This window comes from Corylus avellana, chromosome 5 (genome assembly GCF_965113065.1).
Source record: "Corylus avellana chromosome 5, dhCorAvel1.hap1.2, whole genome shotgun sequence".
Classification (NCBI taxonomy): domain Eukaryota; kingdom Viridiplantae; phylum Streptophyta; class Magnoliopsida; order Fagales; family Betulaceae; genus Corylus; species Corylus avellana.
The window spans coordinates 27461611-27483685 of NC_142494.1; the positions used below are offsets into that span (position 1 = coordinate 27461611).

A 22075-nucleotide genomic window follows, 5' to 3' on the forward strand; every position below is an offset into this window, starting at 1 on the left:
CAATCAAAATTTCCAGCATGGCCACTTTTAACTTTTAAGTACTTCTCTATTTTCATCCATCATGAAATGGATCGCACTGATTTTAATGCTAGATGTTGAGTGGAGCTTGATCGTAACAAACTAAGAAAAACAAAATGATAAAACTATATTTAACCCTTTTAAACTTACACCCAGATTATTCGATTTCTCATAAACTTAAAAAAACTGCAGTTAACTCATCAAAGTACCTAACCCTTTCACTAAGTCCCCTCGTTATGATCTTCTCATTAATCCAACGGAAATTTTACCCTTGCAATTACATCAAATATTTTTTTGAAAAAAATTACCATGAGAAGAAACCCATGGTCAGGTCGTCGGTCTCCGTTTTTTTAAATGTAAGGACAAATTTATTTTCATAGAAATGATATGGCTGGGTAGTTTGGATGGTCAATAGCAACTTTTTAAAGTTTGTGTGTAAGTTTGAAGGAGGTAAGGTTAAAGATCGAGATGCAAGAAATAATGACAAACAGCATAACAAACTTTCCACAAGTGTGGCAAATACTATGTTCCATCTCTTACATTGAGCTTTATGCCTTTGGTAAATCATAAATATTAATTATAATGTCAAAAGAGAAGACCCTTAATAAAACATGACCATTATTAAATTAAAGTTACAGAGTAATAGAGACATTACTAAATTCTGAAAATGAAACTTATACTCGAAAGAACGACTATCTCCAACACGTTTGTAGGAGGCCCTTGCAAGTAACTCACGGTACAATCACAAAAAGAGGCTGCAGGGAAAAAGACAGGAAATTCATATAAATGAATCAAGTATGACCTTTTGGTGTATGTGCTTGTGTGTATGGTGTTGTGTGTGTGTGTGTGTGAGAGAGAGAGAGAGAGAGAGAGAGTGTGATCACCGTGTCTATACTAACTGGCTTCCTATCATCTAAAAGAATCTCTGCTACTGTTCCAGACTGATCAGCCTGAAAGGCAAAAATGAACATTAGTAAACACAGATGTAGGGCATCAAGCCTTTTCCAAGTATGCAACAAGGTCTCCAATCTGAATGGGGGAAAAAGGCCAAATAATTTATTATCTATTAGCACAATAATGCATATGTGGAAGTTTTAAGTCACTTAAGAATTTTCCTTCAAGCCAATGATCTCTAATTCAAACAGAAGTTACAATTCTCCATATCCAAGATGAAGAATGAAGAAATTTGTCCTTCTAAAAATGATTCAGTAGGGGGTAAATAAAGATTAAAATGAAAGAGTGATGTAGGGACCAAACCCCTTAGGTTTAAACAATAAAGGAAGAAATGGATACCTCAATTTCATTCATCAGTTTCATGGCCTCAATGATGCAGATGACCTGACCTTTCTGGACTTTATCTCCTACCTGGAAAATGGCAAGATTTTAATAAGAGTGGGGTATTGTTTTTTTCCTTTTAGTGAATGGTGGAGCCTATATAAACACACATGCACATGCTACAAGAACAAGTAATTTGTTAAAGACATGATTTCTTCTCAGACATGTCTTTTGGGGGACCAGCCCTCAAGGGGCAGGCTCACCAACACGGAAACTTACCTTGACAAATGGTGGTTCACCAGGTCCAGGACAGCGATAGAAGGTCCCAGCCATGGGGCATTTCAGTGGTGGATGAGATGAAGTGCTTGCTTTTGCAGGGGCAGGTGAGGTGGATACCGGTGCTGGAGGAGGGCTTGCAGAAGCAGTAGGAGCTGGTGGTGGAGGAGATGGAAGCATTGCATGGGTTAGATGTGGTGGCATACTAGCAACAGGTGCTGCCGGCGGCAAAGCTCCCTGTTTTCTTATTAAAATCTCACAGTCCAATTGCTTCACTTGCAGCTCTGAAATATCTCTCGAATCCACGAGTCTGCTCATGAAAATGACATAAACTTTAACAACAAGAATGATATGTCTAATATGTATAAAACAATGAATAATACATGCGAGCATGCATATGCACCAAAGGCTCTCCAACTTACTTGATAAGGTCTGACACTTGAGACATGAATTCTGAGATTGATGATGCATCCGAAGTACTGTATAGATCTGCTGACTCATCTTTTGCTTCTGGTGATGCAACTCCAGGCTTTGTGGAAAGTACAGGTGACGAATTTGAAGATTTCTCAGCAGTAACCTGGGATAAAAGTAGCTTTAGTAGGTGCCAATAATGCACATCTACTTAAATATGGATATTCTCACTTATTGAGAATAATCTTTTACCTGATTAAGCTGTGCACACACCTTCCAAACCCTGGATTGCCTCTGCAAAATACAATTTTACACAACAGGAGTAAAAAATTTTGCAGCAAAAACAGTATAAAACATGAACCTGCACATGATTAAAATCTTCATGTAGAGTGCATTAGTGTTATTCATTCGAAAAATGCTAGGGGTACCAAATTTTTTACCAAAAGATGGGTAACAAGATGATGTGGAGCTTATTCATTAGAAAATATCAAAACAATTAATAGAGAGAAATGCTACGGGTACCAATAAAAGATTTGGCATCCATCTCTTGGTAAAAGATTTGGTACCCATAACATTTCTCTATTCAAAAACTTTCCATAAAAACCAAATCCTATTGACAGGTAAAAAGCAGACAATTGAGAATTTTCAACACTTGAAAAATGAAGTTTACCTTCATTGAACAACATGACAATGGAAGAATATTTCTTTTTTCTTTTTTTTCATCGAAACTCTGCTGGTGTATGTAGCACAAATACACTTAATTTAAAAGTTATTTAACACTAGGTTTGACTGATAAAATTTACCCACAAACTACTTTTTAATTCACATAATCTTCAACTACGATATTAAACAGATTATTCAATACTCCCAGAACAATTCATGAACACTAGGTCCTACTATAAACTTTATTAGTATAACCCACTATTACGTGAGGACAGATACTGGTTTCTGCACCAAAAACTACTTTTTGACATAATCTTCAAATATTATTCAATACTTCGAGAGCAATACTCTCTCAAAGAGCATTGCTCGCAGAACACTGATTGTATAGTTACGACCCATAAAAAAAAAAAAAAAACGGTTCAAAGTTCAAACCCACATGTATATACTGTTCCCAAGTGTCAGTCCTAATAGTATTGACGAAAATTGGAAAGATCAAGTAATTACATGTTCAAAAAAACAAAAACAATCATATGCTGAGTTTAACACCAGAAATGCGGCAAACCCAAATGCCAAAGATTCAAATCGAGGAACACGAACGTACCGGCTCACCGAGGGAAGATCCGAATAGCACAGACGGCCTCGGGCTGGACCCGCTACGATCCGAATCTCGAGCCGTGGATCCGAGGCGGAGGAGGGCAAAGGTCTTAGGGCACGGCACCGTAAACGACGCCATTTTGGGAAACAGAGTAGAAATCAGAAAACAGAGAGTGGCGTTGGGGAAGTGTTTTCTCTGGCTTGTGTGTTTCTTTGTAGTGTGTTTGTTTAAATGGAAAAGGAGTGCGGAAAGGTGGGCGATCAGATCGAAGAGAGTTTCTGAGAAATCTGAGAGGGATCCAAAAGGAGAGATTGGGGGTATTTGTTTTTCTATATGCTTTTTATTTGGGGCTTCGATGTTTACGATGCGACCATCAACATCGCCGTTTTAACTAACCGCAACTACAACAATGTTCAGAGACATGCACAACCTGTCCCTCAGAGAGAGAGAGAGAGAGAGAGAGGTTTCCCCCCAAGTGTGCCGCTTTGACGTGGACGACTAGGGTGGCCCCCCTTGTCATTTTGCTTTTGCTAATTAACGGTGATGAAATTAGATAGGAAAACGAATCGGACGGTAAGATTTTGAGTTAAATTATATTATAAATTCGGCTGGTTTGGTAGGTTGCCGACTTGGTGCAGTTTGGTACCAACATTTTGTAGCACATTCACCGACCTTAAATTGAAGTCTTAAGGGGTGTCTTAATTGACTGTGAATCACCGAAGCGGAGACTATTAGTTCGAATCTCTCTGTCCTTTTTCTTGTGTGAACATATGAAAAAAAAAAAAAAATTGAAAATTTGTAGCATATATTTGATTACCCAAAACACAATGGAGAAATGTTTGGTTTTATTATTATACATATTTTTTGTTTATATTTATATGATAGATATGCAAATTTATGATTAAATTAGAAAAATGATACCAAACAATCTCAGTTTTATTTATTTTTTGTAATGTTGTTAGTTTGATAGTCTTTCTTGTTTGGTTTTGCGTTTGTTTTCTTTGTATTATTTGACCCAAAAAAAATTCCTCGAGCATTTTATCTAGGGATGAATTCTAAATCAATATTTGACTAAGCACTAACATTTCGTAAAAATAACTGTTTATTCCACACTTACAAAGCTCAATTTGATATTATTTAGAGTAACCGGTTACGGACAACCCATTTGACCCACCAACTTCAACTAGATGCCGAAGGCCATTGATCTCTGTCGCCACAATCACTACTTGTCTTAAAAGCTTAAATTGATAGAAAGAGATAAGTTTAATAATTTAATTAATACTTTAACACTTCTTATCACGTGTGAGTTTAAATTATTTATTGTTAATAGGTGGTGCCCAATATGTACTTAAAAAGGACGTAAATTGATAGAGTGAGAATTCGAGCTCAAGACCTGTAACTTTAATTTAAGTAGATTGGAAAAACACTTCAAGCTACCTTCCACGCTAAGGATCACGGAGAACTTCATCCAACCACAAAGACCTGAAGGAAAGCCCATGGTCCCGGCCCACAACAGGCTAGAACCTACACATAGAATTTTGATCCAAATTATGAAATCTGGACTTTTAGAAGGGCACTGCTCTGATCCGTCAACATGCCCATCACATCAAGGCTAGGACAACCACATTAAGTAATGGGTGATGCTAAAGAGAACGATACGCCAGGTAAAAAAAATTTTGCCTGGCGTGCATGGCACGCAAGAGTTCTGTGTATCATGGCCCGTAAGTAATTGTTGCTTTTATGTTTGATAGAGTTACGTGGCATTGCTTAGTAAACGGTTTGGCAAATGCACAAAAATTTATTTTTTTTAATTTTTTAATATTCTCTTATTTTTTACATCATATTAATCACTTTTTATTATTATTCCAATTAAAAAAATCACTACAAAACAATTTTTATTTTTTTATTTTTTCATATCAAATATTCTTATTTTTTCACTTTTTAAAAAAAAAATATTCTTACTTTTTTTCACATAAATTAACTTTTGCTACAGTATCGGACTAAAACCAAAACAAAATCGTTTATCAAACGAACCCAGTGGAGTTGGGAAGGTAAAAGTTGTGTTGGAGTTTGAAACTGAAGTTCCCATGAAAGCTGTGTGTTGTGTTGGCCTAGTTAACCACAACAGTATATGATAATTGACTTATTTATTAGTTTACACTTTGTGTTTGATTACAATTGATCTAGCAAGTTAAGCTATAGTAACAGAAATTTGAGATATTTCATGTATTGGAGAGGATAGAAAAATTATCAATTCTATAGCAGAGGCTTTGCTGCTATCATCTTCTTATCTTGATTATTGTTCAGATGACATGGTTCTCCATCTGGTCCATTGAAGCAACGCAGCTATATATATATATACAAAAACTTCTAATGGCATCACTGGAGAACCATTTTATTTCAATTTCCATATGATATGGTTTCAGAGGACATGTTTTTTGTTCATCAACTGTTACAGCAGCTGATGTTTTTCATGTCAGTATTATAAATACAACCAAGTTATACTGTGAATTTTCATCCTATTATTACATCGGCATCATGTTATACTTCCTTGAAAACATGTAGCTTCATGTTCATGAGTACTTGTTCTCCACTCGCTTGTATACTCTTCTCTGACTATTCATCCTTCCTGAAAACCATGATGATGATACAATATAAGTCACACGAATATATATAAGGAATAAATTCATTCAAGAGAGGAAATCAAGCACACACACACACATATATATATATATACCAGCTGGCTTATAATGTCTTCTGGATCGGACTATCTGAGGGATAAACACCCCTGTTCCATTGCCATTGTTTGATCTCCACAAGCTCACAAGCCATGCCGGCACTGTATTGGTGTTGTCCTTTTCCCACCAGTTGAAATAGCTTCCAGGTTGCAGTACAGCAGCCAAGCTGCTTGAGCTTCTTCTGACAGGGCTAATGGAGTTTCTCTGTTTGTCTTTGTGGACATCGACATCTTCATCCTCGTCTGCTGTCAGAAGCAAAATCTGTCTCCTAATGTCGGCGAAGAGAACATCATTATGATCATCATCGTCGCCACCACCTTCGAGCTCAAGATATTGGTCGTCTGTGTTCATGGACATGTTTGATGGAAGAGTGTAATCAAATTCCATGAAGGAGCTAAAAGTAGGGAATTGGGTTTTGATTTGGTAGGAAATGGTGAAGTGGGTTTCTCATGGAACTGGTTTGGAATGATTATACGTATAAAGGAGGAAAAGAGTACTTTGTTTCAGGTCAATGTTTTAGGTCCAGGGACGCTGGATTGGTTAACTGCTTCCAAATGGATTCACCTCCATATAATATGTCTACTTTTGTACGTTAGTTCACGTACATTTCTGAAAGGGGTCATGACTCATAGTATATTTATTTAATTGATAAAAATCACCAAATGGATGAGAATGAATTTGAATATTACTTTTGCTTAAAAGCAGGGTCAACCTATACAAAGACTTTTAATTCAGGAATTAGGATTATTCATGTTTAAAGAATATAGTTAATCATGACAGCTTAGAGAATCAATTAAGCTGCTAATAGTTCTCAAGAGGTAGTTCAATCAGCTGGGAACCTCGCCTTATGAAGCGGATATCACTAGTTCAAATTCTCTCTCCCCTTTCTTGTGTGGACGTGTAAAAAAAAAAAAAAAAAATTTGCTAATAGTAGATAGCTATGAATTGAAAGGTCAGACACCTCTCAAAATATATATATATATATATATATATATATATATATATATATATATATATATATTCCAAATTATGGACAAGGTTGAGCCAAAAAGAAAAGAATTTGTAGGTCATCAATTGACAACTACCCAATAGGTAGCTCAATCGGCTGTGACCACGCTTAATGAAGCTAAGGTCACTAGTTTGAATCCCCCTCCCCCTCCTTATGCGGACATGTCAAAAAAATAAAAAATTGACAACTACCTTACCATTGTGATTATTATTTTAATTGTAATTCAACAAACTGTATTTTTATTTAACAATTATCACACAATGCTAAATTGTCGGTCTCAGTTAGCTTTTGATATATATAAATAAAATAACCGATCTAAAAGTTGATTAAAACTGTGACATCAGCATTATAGAATAATCAGAACTGGTCTTATTGCCAAAGAAAGGTCAGTTTAGAGCATCCCTAGCAAAGCTTAACAACTGAAAGGTCAGATCTGTGGGCAGATTTGGATAGTCAAATTAGGGACCCAAAATAATTAAGCAACTAAAATAAATATGGACCATCAATTGACAACTAGTAGATGTAGATTTCGAAATGTCTTTGTTTTCCCCTGGTTTCTTTTAATGTACCGCTGAAAGATGGATCAAACTTTGGAATCCGTCCATGTTGGTTGTTGGCCCGTACATGTTCCTCAATCCATAATTAATGTCTTTTGTAGCCATTATTATCACAAATTTTTGCATAAATCACAATCGTTCATTTTATCTAAACGTCTAAAATAAGCTATGTTTTAATATTTTAGACGCTTAGATGAGATAAACGGTTGAGATTTATGAATTCGAGAATCTCAAATTTAAATAAAATTATAAGGAATTTCAATCCCCTGAGAAAGAGAGAACAATAGAGTATGAATCACTCAATTTCTTTTTTATTCTTCAGGAAAACTACAACTACTCTAAATTTACCATCCTATTTGCAATGTCTCCTAATTTTTTAGTTTGTTTAATGTATCCTACTAGTAAGGTAAATTAAACAAATTGAAAGATTGGGATGACATTACAAATATGGTGGTAGATTAAGGAAGTAATTAGTGTAACTTTCACTCAAATTCAACCATAAGTATTGTATTTAAGGAGCCAAGCATAAGGACCTCAACTACCTGTCTACCACCTCTTTTTTATTTGGGCGTTTGAACTTAAGTTGTGACACTTGAATACGTCAAGCAACCGACCTTTGTCAAAAAAACTCCTCGATTAGTGTCAGGCGTTAAAATGGATGGAAAGTAGTTACATGCAACGCATGTGATGACATTAACAAATTATTTCAAATTACCCATTTTTTCTTTAAAATAATAATAATAATAAAGACCTAAAGGTGGTTCAACCACCCAAAATGGAAAGGGAGGTGACGGAGCCACCCCAAAAGCTGACTCGATGTGATTGTGGAGGTGGTTCGGCCACCTCCTAGAAGCAAAAAGGTGTGGCTAAAATGCAACATGTTTAAATTTGTAAGTGTTTTTTTAAGGAATTTTTTTTTTTTGCTCTCTTTATAATAAATTATAAAGGAGCAATTTTGGTTTGTCAATAGTCAAAATTGAGGGTATTTTGGAAACAATTTCGCAAAAGTAGCAAGCGTGACCACTTTTCCATCTATTTTAACTAGGGGTGTAAAAAAAAATGGGGTACCAATCAGGAAACTGGGTACCAACCAGTAATCGGGAAACCGGTTGGAAAAAATCGATAATCGGGTACCCGGTTTCGGTTCCGACTTTTGGCACTCGGTTATAATCAGATAACTGAGTAACTGGGTATATATATAAAATAATATATATATTTTTTAATTTTTAATTTTTTTAGTGCATTTTTAAACAATGAAGTTTTAGGACATTTTTAAACATTGGATTTTTATTTTTTTAGGCCCAAAAAGCCAAAAACAATGATTTTTTGGGATTTTTTAGGTTTTTTCTTTTTTTTTGAACAATCACAACAAAGCCCAACTTATTGGGCAAAAATGCTAATTGTGTTTTTTTTTTAAAAAGGGCAAAAAATTGTTAAATTAAGCACAAAAATTAGACCCAATACCTCAAATAAGCTCAAAAATTAGGTCCAATACCTCAAATAAGCCCAAAATGATTTTTTTTTTTTTTTTAAAAAAAAAAAACTGGTTACCCGGTCTAGATAACCGAGTACCAACCGAAACCGGCCGGTTATTGTATAACCGGGTATCCGGGTACCCGGTTTTGATTTTCCAAAATTAAAAAATCGGGTACCCCGGCTCCGGTTCTTGATTTTGGCTAATAATCGAGAACCGGGACCGGATTGACACCCCTAATTTTAATGCTTGACACCAATAGAGAGGCTTTTTTGTCAAAAGATGATAGTTTGATGTATCCAATTGTCACACTTGGCAATTGAGAGGCCCAAATGAAAAAAGAGTGGTAGTTCGAACTTGGGAAGCTTAGTACATTTTTCCCTATTTTAAACCTGCATTGGGATATAAATTAATGAGTATGCTAGAGGTGCAAGAAATAATACCAAAATACAACGAGTATACTTAGTTTGAATTACAATAGCCAATCAACAAAATGGACACAAATGCATAAAGCAAAGATAACCGAGCACACACATTGGACACAACACATTATGACAATATCTTAAAAAGAATATAAAGCTATAGACCCGTAACAATTATACACAAAACGGGCTTCACAATCGAATATATATAGCATTCTCAATCTTTCTGCAGCATCTTTTCAAATCTTATTGACACAATTCCACTCCACTAACGAGCCATGCCGTATGCAACTATAGGAGGTGTCAATCCTTCCCGGTTCCACTTCTCTACATTGCCTTCCCAACCTTCACATAACGTCAAAATCGTTAGAATGTAAATTAAATGATTAAATTATTCTCTTCCGCTTAAACTTTTGGCGGAGTAGACGGTATATATGCTCTATACCTAGGGAGGGATCAGCCCCACGAATTTTGAGTTCTCTATACTCTTGACAAGTAGAACATGCACAGCAGCAGCAATGAACCAACCAATCTACGCACGGAGCTTCTGGGAGAGAGAAGAGGCCTCGTAGTTTGGAGCGGTAGGTGCAAGAGTATAGCCATCCGCAGCCAACATAGGCCAAACCAGCGTAGAAGAGGCCACCAATGAGACATGCTGCCCATGCAAAGTAACATCAGTACATGATTAGGTGGGTTTATTGAACAAGTTAGCTCTAATTCTTTTACCCTTTTATCTAATGGTAAATAGATATATAATTAAGTAACTAATAGTCAATATTCACAAGAGTATGCTTTACATGTAGTTCCTCTATCAACAATAATAGTCAATATTCACAAGAGTAGGCTTTACATGTAGTTCCTCTGTCAACAATCTCCACAATCTGGCCTACGGTGATACATGGACAGCAACATGTTATGAGACCTGCAAAAGTGAAGAGGTGTAAGCCATTAATTACCAATAGTGGAAACTTTTAGCAAGGAAAATTAAGGTGCATCAATGGATTATGGTGGCAATTACAGTTGGAGGGATCATCAAAACAATCACAAAGTCCGGTAGACCATTGCCCATTGTGAGACTTGGCAAATGGTGGGCCTGCAATTGGAGGTGGTGGAGCTTCCTGGTTGTTTGGATACATGCTTCTACAGACTAGAAATGTTGTGGGTAGGTTCTGCAGGACATTTCTGAATACCTTCACATTTATAGGCAATGGAGGTGTCTTCCTGTACTCTGAAAACTGCAAGGAAAATTCAGGGAAATCATTGACTAATTTATATATATATATATATATATAACAACAACTATGAAATTTCTGATTTTCAAAGGTATGACCAGAGCTTGTACGTTGCAGGGCATATGGGGACACGCAAAGTAGAGATATTAGATAAGGATAACTGGATAAGGATCGCATTCAGCCCAACAGATAAGACCCAAACTGCATGCGTTTACCTCTTCTATCATCTGTAGAGCAGATGAACAGGTTGAGTCTCTTAGTATTCAGATGAACACTTTTCTATTATTTCTTTCTTTCTTTCTGCCATATATATCTTTAATATATTGGGCTGGTTACAACCGGCGGCTTTGTTGACAGCTTCAAACGATTTCGTATATGTTATTCTATGGGCGTAAGTTTGTGCTAGCTAGCTCTAAAAGCTAAAAGATGAACAGTTTGACATAAGGTTGATTGTTGAGGAATTTAATAACTATGTGGGGATTTTTATCTCTGGAAAACCTCTACTGTTGATGAATGAGCACTCTTGTTATACGGAGCTCTAATTGAGTATCTGCGTCTGCATTCCCTTTCCTATGAAACCTGCTTAATTATCATGTTGAATTTCACATATCGGTGAAAGTGAAGTGGTAAAGACAATCGAACGACGTGTTGTTGTCTTTTGCAGTAGGCTGAAATGAGGATCTTCCTCATCATGCTTGTCGTAATTGTCTAAAACACAAATTCTTGTTTTGTTTTAGGGATGAAAAATGCTATATACCATATCATATTCAGAAATGCTAGGTGTTCTTCTAGTGTTCTCTTAACTGTGATGTGGCTTTTAAAATCACCGTTTAATTTAAGATTATCATTATTTACTTTTAATTTATTAGTGATTTTAAAAGTCGTATCACAGTTGGGAGAACACCTAGCATTTCCCATATCATTATCTCACCACCATCCCACAATGCTTACCTGGCATTGTCAATTTCCCAATTTTATTTTATTTTTTTAAAAAAAAAACTATAGGGTGGATCCACAAAATATGACTCGAATAAGGGGTGTCTCCCAACTACTATGTTGGCATCTCGGTGTTTTTTTTTTTTTTTTTCAAGATGTGTGGGGGCACTACTTTCTAGCTGGAAGACCCTAGTTTGAGTAAAAATAAAATAAAGGGAAAACTTCACTTTGACCTCTTAAACTTTCACTCGATTTTACAAACTTCTCCTGAACTTCCAAATCTCTCATTTTAGACACCTAAACTTCCAAATACCTATGAAATTTTAAATAATAATCATTTAAAAATGCGCTTAACCCATAGTCACACAAAATAGGGTTATATTTATTTTATAATTTAATAATTGGCTTGACCCAAAAGTTAGTTAATTTAGGGTTATGGTTTCTCATAATCTATTTAAGTGTTGTTTTGTATCCTATGAAAATTAGATTATGATTACTTAAAAAAAATATGTTTTCTTAGAGACATGATTGCTTTCTTCTTCGTGATAGTAAGACTCTACCAAAATCTCATTGTTGACCAATAAAACTCTGATCAACGTGATTTATCTTCTTGTTATTTTTGATCTATTTTCTATTATACTTCTTCCGTGCTGCCTCACAAGATTTCAGTTGCTGAGAATTTTCACACATTTGCACTCCTTTGACCATCAAAGATAGCGATGTTGTTGAATTTATTATCATGTCTTCACGAGAATATTTTTATATACCCAGCTTATTAATTAAATTGAAACTCCTTTCACACACCATTTATAGAACACAAAAGTCAAGTCTGTATCATCTAGAACATATCGTAGTACTAGGGGAACAACGCAGATTCAAACAAAATAATATCGGCCAATACAAGTTTGAATCTTTCTTAGAGCGACATGGGAGGAATAATTCAGTGTCCTCTGATTTAGAATCGCAACACATGTTGGACACAATACATTATGACAATGTTCTAAAAAGAAAATAAAGCTATAGGCCCATAACAATTATACGCAAGAAGGGCTTGACAATTGAATATATAGCATTCTCAATCTTTCAGGTTCTTTTCAAATATTATTGGCACAAATCCACTCCATTAACGAGTCATGCCAGGTGCAACTATAGGAGGCATTGTTCCTATCCGCCTCCACTTCTCTACATTGCCTTCCCAACCTTCACGGAATGATTATCACGTATAAATTAAATGATTAAATTCATCTCTTCTTACATGCTTAAGCTTTTTTTGTTTAAAGAATGAGCTTACCTAGGGAGGGATCAGCCCCACGAATTCTGAGTTCGCGATACTCCTGACGAAGAGCACATGGACAGCAGCAGCAATGAACCAACCAATCTGCGCACGGAGCTTCTGGGAGTGAGAAGAGGGCTCGCAGTTTGGAGCGGTATGTGCAAGAGTATACCCATCCGCAGCCAACATAGGCCAAAGCAAAGTAGGTGAGGCCACCAACTAGACATGCTGCCCATGCAAAGTAACATCAGTGCATGATGATTAGTAAATGGTTTAACAGCTTGATCGAGCTACAAAAATGTTAGAATGCGTAGGATCTCATCAGCTTTATCCAACGGTTCTGATGGTAGATCTCACTAACAGATTTTGATGCTTGCCACACCATATCTCTTTGCAGCAAAAAAATATATATATTGCATTATAAGTTTCTTCAAAAACTAGGTGGGTTTTTTTAACAAGTTAGTCCTAATTATTATACCCTTTTTCTAATAGTAAATAAAGTCAGTGCTGGAAATATATAATTTATAATTAGCAGCAAGTGTATTGTTATTTAGCTCAAGAAAAATTAATTAAAAAACAAATCATGTTATTAAACTAGATTAATATAATTAGCATATGATATGAGTTTGATACTAGTTTATACAGAAAATCACAGTAAATATATTAAATAACGATCACAAGATCGAGTTTGCTTACATGTATTTCCTCCATCAACAATCTCCACAATCTGGCCGGCGGTGATAAATGGAAAGCAACATGTTATGACATCTACAAAAAGTGATCAACAGGTTAAATATCTAAGCCATAATTACCAAAAGGAAAATCAAGGTGTAAAAAGATGTATCGATCCATTACAGTTGAGGGGGTCATCACAACGACCACAAAGTCCGGTAGACCATTTCCCATCGCGAGGAGCGTTCTGGTTGTTTGGGTGCATGCTGCTAGCCTGCTACAGATGAAGGAGATTTTTGAATATTTCTAGCTTTTGGCATTGCTTCCCATATATATATATATATATATATATATAGGCAATGGAGGTCGTGCATGTCTTCCTAGACTCAGTAAATTGCAAGGAAAATTTGCCGCAATAATTGACTTTTTTAATAATAATAATAATATTATTATTATTATTATTATTATTATTATTTCTTGTCTCATATATATGGCGATCGAGAAGTTGAACGCTGGCCATATGTGTATTGTTGCTGCAGAATGTGAACTTGGTGACAGATATATTGTGATCAGTGAGAGTGAGTGACTATGTAGATAGGAGCAAGCGGTGAAAACGAGCCACTACCTCTTCCTTTTTTTTTTTTTTTTGACATGTTCACATAAGGGAAGGGAGAGAGGGGATTCGAACTAGTGACCTTCGCTTCATGAAGCGTGATTCACAGCTGATTGAGCTACCCCTTAGGGACGCCACTACCTTTTCCTGAATTTGTATATAAGGAATAGTACGAAATTATCTATTATCTATAGAATTCAATGCGTGTACACCTCTATTGATGTGGTCTTTGCAAAAATAGACTTCTCCTAATCAAACAATTAAGATTTACAATAAAGAAAGAAAATAAGTAATATTCCACCTTTTATGCCTGTCCACTTCCTTACTCTTTTATAAGACGTATAAGTAAAAGGTTAGAATATTCAAAGGCCTTTTTTGTTTTGTTTTTTGGCTTATGTACTCACAATATATATGTATATATATATAATAATATTCTACCTTTTATTGTTGACTTTAATGAGATTGAATTTAATTCATATAACAGACTGACGCCTGCGCCCTCCAATTTTATTTTTATTTTTATTTTTTTGTAGGTACCCTCGGATTGGTTTGGGCACCAACCATTGGCAGATCAATCTGTAGCAGATTAGACCATCATCAAGGGTCTGTCTTAAGGTTTTACATCTTTCCCTTCAGAGCAAGAGTCCAACCCATTTTTCACACCATTTATAAAACACAAAAGTCGGTATAAAACTGTATCATCTAAAACATATTGTGTAAGGGAACGAAGACACCCACATTCATTTGGCAGATTCAAACAAATGAGGAATGTCACAAAATAATATCAGCCAATACAACTTTGAATTTTGCTTGGAAACATGGGACGAAATCAGTGCCTTCTGATTCAGAATCGCAACATTGATGGAAGCATACCCTTATTTCTTTATACGCAATGTTACAAAAAAAAGACCTAAAACAGATAAATTAAAATGCCAGCTCTTCAAGGACATTGATTTTAAAAAAAAAATGTAAGGTATCTGAGACCAGACCACCCAACCAGGGTAATACACAATAAAAGGGCAAAAATTTTAAAGCAGACTAGTAGCGGATCCAGTAGGTCCTGCGTCTGAACCAGTTGTAGTCAGGCAAACCCTGGATTGGCCCCATCGCAGCAATTGCAATATCCTGCAAAACCAAGCAATGGATAAAGGGAACTTCAAAACCTCAAATTTTGATCTTCCAACTGGCGCAGAGTTCCATAAAATTATGCTTCATTTTCTATACCCAGCAAGTTAGGTAGGTTGTAGTCCTTACCTTGTCAAAAATAAATTTGTTTGCAACGCGTTTAATGGTGCTTGCATCAACAGCATCAATTCTGGCAAACAATTCAGCGAATGGGATTCTTCGGCCATATGTAAGTAGCTGCATGCATAAGCATACCAAGGGAAATAAAATTAAGAATTATGCAAGCAGAAGGGATTTCCAATAAAAGGACATTTATTGTAGTTACTTTTGAATCTGTAACATATAGATGTCACATACATCACCTTATCTTTTTGGCTAAGCACATGCATCATCTTTTCATACTATCATCCAAGTAACCATTAAATTGTAAGGTATCAATGTTTCAAACTGGGGTTTGATGAAGACATACATAAAGCAAGGAACAAGGTGCAACTCGAACCAAGGAAGCACCCAGTGGAGGGATCAGATTGACCCACTAAGGAGTCAAATCAGCTGGTCAAATGATATGAAACAATCCGGATCATAAAGACACTGACTGTCTGGTTTAATTTTTTCATCTGATTTTTGATAAGTAATAAACCACCAATCTTTCATCTGGTTTAATTTTTTCATCTGATTGGCAGTGTTTTCTACCCCTATTATACTTTGGCTTAAAAAGGTTATAACAAAATAAAATGAATATTTCCTTCTTTAATATTGTCTTAATATGGAAAGAAGTCACACCTGGCGCCCAATATCTTCAGCTACAGGACTTGTTCCATCAATGTGAAGCATCAGAGAAGATTTCAACTGCAACAAAGGAGACCAGTAATTGGCAATGGCTACAGGAATATTAAATTATAGATGACCTGGCATAACCATGACCTTCAACAAATTCTATATAGAAACACATTAACAAGTATGCTAATTAAGATGTTTCTTAACCCAATTCAAGTTCTTGAAAAGCACATCTATGGATAACACCTGAAACATTTTAGATCCTAAAAGAACAGATCCAAAACAGCATCAAAATTCTAAAAAAACATGTGAACATGCACAACCACATCTAGAATGTGCATACACATACATCTAGAATTTCACTTCGCCTGGTACTATTTTTTTGATAAGTTTTACACTTCGCCTAGCACTATTAGCAGCAATAATTCTAGATCATTGAGGAATATAAATTAACTCCAACAAATTATCTGTTATAATTTTGATTTGTTTTGTTTTGTTTTTAGTTTTTGCCATGGCGGTATCCGATAACATTATTATCCCACAACTCTATGAAAGTGGCATATCAGTAATATGTCCCACCTTACGGTCACTTGTAAAGAAATGAAGCTTCTTGTAACTAACATTAGTTTGAATAAACCAAATAGAAAAAAAAAATAAATGAAGCTTGCAATCATAGTTTATATTCACTAAAAATATTTTGATTTCAAAAGTAACCAGGTATCAGATGTCAATTAAAAAATGAAAGGATTGGTGGCTACCTGATTACGCGCACGAATAACATCAGCTTCTGAAACTCGATAACATAACTTCGTGGTCTCATACATTATCGCATATGCCAAATCACTTAAGCAATCCGGCTGAAATAATAAGATAGCAAATTCATCAAAATAAATGGCAGATGTCTCTGAGAATCAATTTGATATAAAACATTAAATGGCTTATATATACATGACCATCTACACAATTTGCGCAAGATAATTGAAAAGGTACAGAGTACAGACAAGGAATACCACAAGTAGCATCTCTTTGATATATCATTAGAACCATTAATGAGTGCATACATGCATATATAGACATACACAAAGGTAATGTAACGTCCATGCATATATGTTGAAGAGGGGGGGAGAGAGAGAGGGAGATATCAATAATTTTTATGTAAGTATCTAAACCCCAGGCCAGAAAAGCAAATGAACAAGCTATTTCCCTTGTATGGCAGATATAACTCTCAAAACAACCAGACAAAAGAAATCACATCTTCAAACTCCAATCTCACAATAGTAGTAATTATATTTGTATCAAAGAGAAAAATGAAAAATCCACTGATAACAGACAACCCCGCCGAAAAATAAAAGCTGAAAGAGCTAGCAATTCAAGAAGAGTTTCATATATAGACAATACATATGACAAATCCAGAAGAAGAACTGGACTGCTAGGAAACTTTACAAGGTTACAATAACTCAACAGGCACTCAGCTTTGTTGTCCACATTTTGTCATCTAAAGAGAAGGAAGACAATACAAAGAAAACTGTATGCAAACTATGTTCTGTTCAGTGAAACAAATAGTCCATGAGATCAATAATGCCAAAAAGACCAGTGTCTTTATAGTTGGTGTTAAAAGGCACCTCACCTTAGCAACAGCATAAACACCAAATAGACCAGTGTCTTTATAGTTGGTGTTAAAAGACATCATGCTTTCTGCAATTTCATTAATGCCAATCCTCTGTGCCAGCTCAGAACTGTTTAAAGATTGTCAAAATTATCAATGCATGTGCTTCAAAAAGAAAAGAAAAAAATGCCTTAATAAAGATCTTAAGTGGTTCAGGTTAGAAATCTGATATGCCATAAAGTGATTAGTTCTAAAGGAAGCTCACCCCATGTGCTTTCCACTACTAGCACTTTTATTCCATGAACCCAGCATAGCCTGCATTACCATCAGAGCAATGGAATCTGGATCTGTCCAAGATGCTCCATTAAAAGCAACCGCAAATTGTGCCAGAGGAATATCATCATCAATTATCCTAACCTGGTTTTCACAACATTAACATAATTTGATATATATTAGACAAACCTTTTTTTTCATATAAAGATATTACAAAGTACTCAAGATATATCTCCCCTACCTCAGAACCGGTAAAAAATGCTGGTTCTTTTGCAACTAGCTGAGTGGCTGTGGTGGGATCTGCTGACAACTTTGTAAACAATTTTTTTACTTCCTCAACAACATCTTCATGCTTCACAGCTCCGGAAGCGGCAATGACCTGAGATATAGGTTCAAAAAAACAACCATGAAAGTCTCAGCCCAAAGAAAGTCTTTCAGATCATTGTAAAATGCAATAAAACCAAACAGAAGAAACATCTTGACCAGTTCTATTAATTCCACCATATATAAACAGACACCGAAGAAGAAACTCATTAGTTTTTGCATACCATTCTGGGAGCTGTGTAGTGTGTTTGAATATAGCTCTGGAGATGTTCTTTTGTTATTGTCCTTATATTCTGAGCAGGTCCAAGAATAGTTCTTCCCAAAGGAGTGTACTGGAATGCAGTTGCATGCAAGTGATCGAAAATAACTTCCTCAGTCTGCCCCTCAACCTACAGCAATTACATGAGATAAAACCTCACCATAAGAAGCAAGATAGCAAAGACTACAAGCCAGTTGCTGTAATATTCATAAAACGTAATCAAACACCTATACTTCCCCATATAAGTTGAATAATACATGAAACAGTCACTGTTAGTTATCAACGCAGGGAGCAGTTAAGAGTCTCTCTTATTTATCTCACATGCTACTGCTCTATTACAGATGAAAGACACTTCACACTCTTAAAAATAATCAAGAAAGAAGACGCCACTTGTATAACTCTGTATGGAAATTTGTATTCAACACTTCACTTGTGTAAGGGCAAGACAGGGCATTAACTCTGATCAACCACGATTTTCTCATTTATCTTTCTTTAATTGGAATAAAAATTTAGGTTATGATATTTTTCGTATCAAACCTATGTTCAAAGAAGTAGGCTTAAAAAACTACTCCAAAAGCAATTTGGTATTATTGTGCAACAAAGAAGACCCTTCATGTAAACTCAACACTCCCGTAAGTTTCTATCAAGGTGTACGATATTAAGGGGACTCTGCCCATATGATTAAAAAAACAAAGATTGAATCATGAATTTGAAGTTCCAACAGGCACGAAACAGGCATTTGCGGAGAGAGGGAAAGAAATGGAAAATGCAGACATGAGGTGGGGTGTGAAAAATGAAATCATAATCTTATGTCCCAATCTAAGGAAAACAAATTTTACAACCACATTTTACTAAAATACTGCTGAGAAACAATGCATCAAAATATTCACACTTAATAGGCATGCGATTCATTACTCATCGAACAAAAGAAACAAACAACGCCAAACGAACAACTGCTATTTGTTGTAAAAGAGGCTTGAACTTTTTGGGATACAGCGATCAACTAATACAGCCCATTTAGAATCTCACTAATAGTTATATTCTCAACCAAACCAAAAAAAATTATCATTTCTCCTCATCCTGTCAATCTAAATCACGCGTAACCTGTACGTGATCAACAACATACGAAATAAATTTCATGTTTAACCATTCCATCATCAGCCATGAAGCACAATTATTCGGTATTAGTGCTCGAACGCCAAACCAAATCATTAGCGGAAATTTTTTACCTCAAATCCAACAATGACAATAAACACCCACATAGAATCTAACGATGTAAAATTAACAATAGAACACGTATCAAGCAAACGAAACCAAACAACTATTCACCAACCAAAAAGCTTCAGGCCTTCACTTACAAACACACACAGAGTCGAACAGACATATTATTTAAGAATCCAACCAAATCCCTAACAAATACCTCCTCCATTTCCCTGAGAATCACGTCCCTCTCGCGGCTAATGCGGTGCTCATCGAACTTGGAGTTCTGGAGGATATCAGCGAGGACGTCGAGCGCCCTGGGCACGTCCTTGTCCAAGACCCTGGCGTAGTACGTGGTCTGCTCCCTGGACGTGTAGGCGTTCAGATGGCCCCCCATGTTCTCGATCTCTTCCTCCAGCTGCCTCGCGCTCCGCCTCTCCGTTCCCTTGAATATCATGTGCTCGAGGAAATGCGCCGTTCCGTTGGTCTCCTCCGTCTCGAACCTCGACCCGGCGTCGATCCATACGCCGACGGTGGCCGTGCGGGCCGCGAGGTTCGACTCCGTGGCCACGCGGAGGCCATTTGGGAGGGTGGTGACGCGGGTCTCCGGGGCGGAGAGGATTCGGGTGAGGTCCGCGGTGGCCGGGTGGGGCGACCCGTGCTTGAGGAAGCGCGGGTCCGGGTTGTCTAGCTGCTTGATCTTGGACTTGACGGCCTCGGCGAGGCGGTCGTATACCATGGCCGTCGGGGGAGGAGGGGAAGGCGGTGGGGCCGATGATGGCGTGGCGATCGCCTGGGAGGTGGAGGCCGATCGGGCGGCCTGGGCTAGGTATGACGTGGCCGCCCTGTGGGACCGGCGAGATAGGGTCAGAAGGTGCTTCATCGCCATCTCTGTGTCTGTCTCTCCCTCTGTCTACTAGGGTTTGAGATAAGAACTACTTCGTGGTTTTTTCTAGGAGCAGTGAGGACTGAGGTTGGGTATCGCCTGGGCGATCAGATTTGTTTGGAGGACGAACGACGTCGTTTTGATGCAACACGTAATTTGGGCTTTATAGTACTTGCGACTTGCGATTTTAAGTCGCTCAATTGGCCCAAGTGAAAGGCGTTGGCATGTAAATACAAGAAGTCTTCTTACAAATGGAAATGGGAAACCAAAACATCCAGGTCCTGGTTTCTTATGATTAGAGCATGTAAACCACCATGATAAACTATACTATGAAAAGAGGTTTTTTTTCATGTCAAAAAAGAAAAGAAAATAAAAATAAAAAAGAGGTTCTTAAAATATATATATATATATATATATATATATATAACCAAATACAAAGGAGAGAGGAGAAATGAAATAAATACATCAATAGAGTCTGAGTAAACCGAGGAAAGTAATAGGAAATGAAAAAAAATTGTCGGTCTAATGGTTTTTGTTTTTTTCTTGTTTAGTTGTAGATAACTAAATTAACTTGTTGCAATGAAGTCTTATAGTGATTTTCCAAGGTTTGGATTTGCTTTGATTGATCTATTTTTGTTTCTGTGCAGCTGATGCTCATTATTTTGCTTCATGTAGTATGTTGTTCTTATTCGTATATGTATCTTTCCATGCTCTCTTATGTTGGTTTTGGTGTATCTTGCTAGTATGTCTCAATGTCTGTTTTCTAATTGTGCTGATTGGTCTGTCATTTATGTTTTCTCTTATATTACTGAAAGGTGTGGGTTTTTTTATGATCTATCATTCTATGGTATACGATTGGTAGAATACATTAATACTGCTTGAGTCTTTTTTTGCATTGAAGAGAGATGGAAAAGGTCTATCTTATCAACTATCCTGACAGATATATTGTGATAAGTGAGAGTGAGTGACTATGTAGACAGGAGCAAGCGGTTTTCACTCATCTAATATGAATATGAGCCACTACCTCTTTCTGAATTTGTACATAGGAAATACTACAAAATTATCTATAGAATTCAATGCGTGGTGTACGCCTATTTATGTGGACTTTGCAAAAATGGACTTCTCCTAATCAAACAATTAAGATTTACAATAAATAAAGAAAATGAGTAATATTCTACCTTTTATGCGAGTCTGCCTTCTGATTGTTCTGTAAGTCGAATAAGTAAAATGTTAGAATATTAACAACTCTCATTTGATAGTTTTTGCTCTCTCTCTCTCTCTCAAGACGCTTTCTGCTAGGGTTTCATCTCTAGCAAAGAGCGTTGTCAGAGTAGGAGAACCCTTGTTCTCCCCCTCCCCCCTCCTCCTCCTCATCTTTTTCTTTCCACCCTAGAGCTAGCCTATTTACTTTATATCCCTTGCTTTTTGGGCGTTTTCTTCCTCTCCCTCCTTCTCAGCTCC

At 36.5% G+C, this 22075-nt stretch overlaps 4 protein-coding genes across 4 annotated transcripts; all 4 read right to left on the reverse strand.

The window, feature by feature from the left end:
* Positions 1 to 496: 496 nt before the first annotated feature.
* BCCP2 (biotin carboxyl carrier protein 2) lies at positions 497 to 3702 on the reverse strand. Its single transcript, XM_059594220.2, has 7 exons — positions 3245 to 3702; positions 2233 to 2274; positions 1992 to 2146; positions 1573 to 1879; positions 1312 to 1383; positions 903 to 968; positions 497 to 773 (listed from the first exon to the last, which is right to left on the reverse strand). Exons 1-7 carry the CDS (start codon positions 3374 to 3376, stop codon positions 750 to 752), a joined length of 798 nt encoding a protein of 265 aa, XP_059450203.2. The 5' UTR covers positions 3377 to 3702; the 3' UTR covers positions 497 to 749.
* Positions 3703 to 5780: 2078 nt separating this feature from the next.
* Positions 5781 to 6363, reverse strand: LOC132182155 (uncharacterized). Its single transcript, XM_059595347.2, has 2 exons — positions 5976 to 6363; positions 5781 to 5867 (listed from the first exon to the last, which is right to left on the reverse strand). Exons 1-2 carry the CDS (start codon positions 6361 to 6363, stop codon positions 5812 to 5814), a joined length of 444 nt encoding a protein of 147 aa, XP_059451330.2. The 3' UTR covers positions 5781 to 5811.
* Positions 6364 to 9512: 3149 nt separating this feature from the next.
* Positions 9513 to 11211, reverse strand: LOC132182996 (protein PLANT CADMIUM RESISTANCE 12). The gene is made up of 5 exons (XM_059596381.2): positions 10886 to 11211; positions 10457 to 10673; positions 10289 to 10360; positions 9884 to 10093; positions 9513 to 9783 (listed from the first exon to the last, which is right to left on the reverse strand). Exons 1-5 carry the CDS (start codon positions 10895 to 10897, stop codon positions 9707 to 9709), a joined length of 588 nt encoding a protein of 195 aa, XP_059452364.2. The 5' UTR covers positions 10898 to 11211; the 3' UTR covers positions 9513 to 9706.
* A 3635-nt stretch (positions 11212 to 14846) lies between these two features.
* LOC132182561 (putative mitochondrial-processing peptidase subunit beta, mitochondrial) lies at positions 14847 to 20736 on the reverse strand. Its single transcript, XM_059595844.2, has 9 exons — positions 19949 to 20736; positions 18494 to 18658; positions 18187 to 18324; positions 17938 to 18089; positions 17694 to 17802; positions 16825 to 16923; positions 16073 to 16138; positions 15419 to 15526; positions 14847 to 15289 (listed from the first exon to the last, which is right to left on the reverse strand). The coding sequence occupies exons 1-9, from the start codon at positions 20615 to 20617 to the stop codon at positions 15203 to 15205; spliced, it is 1593 nt and encodes a 530-aa protein (XP_059451827.2). The 5' UTR covers positions 20618 to 20736; the 3' UTR covers positions 14847 to 15202.
* Between the last annotated feature and the right edge of the window lie 1339 nt (positions 20737 to 22075).

Excerpts from the sequence above, each read along its gene's own strand:
- LOC132182155 (XM_059595347.2), bottom strand. The coding sequence starts at position 6,363 with ATGGAATTTGATTACACTCTTCCATCAAACATGTCCATGAACACAGAC. Across the intron at positions 5,868-5,975 it reads AAGACATTATAAGCCAGCTG|GAAGGATGAATAGTCAGAGA; the intron begins GTATATATATAT and ends CATGGTTTTCAG.
- BCCP2 (XM_059594220.2), bottom strand. The coding sequence starts at position 3,376 with ATGGCGTCGTTTACGGTGCCGTGCCCTAAGACCTTTGCCCTCCTCCGC. Across the intron at positions 1,880-1,991 it reads CAAGTGTCAGACCTTATCAA|ACTCGTGGATTCGAGAGATA; the intron begins GTAAGTTGGAGA and ends TTTCATGAGCAG. Across the intron at positions 774-902 it reads AGCCAGTTAGTATAGACACG|CCTCTTTTTGTGATTGTACC; the intron begins GTGATCACACTC and ends TTTTCCCTGCAG.
- LOC132182561 (XM_059595844.2), bottom strand. The coding sequence starts at position 20,617 with ATGGCGATGAAGCACCTTCTGACCCTATCTCGCCGGTCCCACAGGGCG. Across the intron at positions 18,659-19,948 it reads TTCTCAGGGAAATGGAGGAG|GTTGAGGGGCAGACTGAGGA; the intron begins GTATTTGTTAGG and ends TAATTGCTGTAG. Across the intron at positions 16,139-16,824 it reads TTATTCGTGCGCGTAATCAG|TTGAAATCTTCTCTGATGCT; the intron begins GTAGCCACCAAT and ends CCTTTGTTGCAG.
- LOC132182996 (XM_059596381.2), bottom strand. Across the intron at positions 10,094-10,288 it reads TGTTGACAGAGGAACTACAT|CATGTCTCATTGGTGGCCTC; the intron begins GTAAAGCCTACT and ends TTGCATGGGCAG. Across the intron at positions 9,784-9,883 it reads TGGGGCTGATCCCTCCCTAG|GTTGGGAAGGCAATGTAGAG; the intron begins GTATAGAGCATA and ends CGTTATGTGAAG.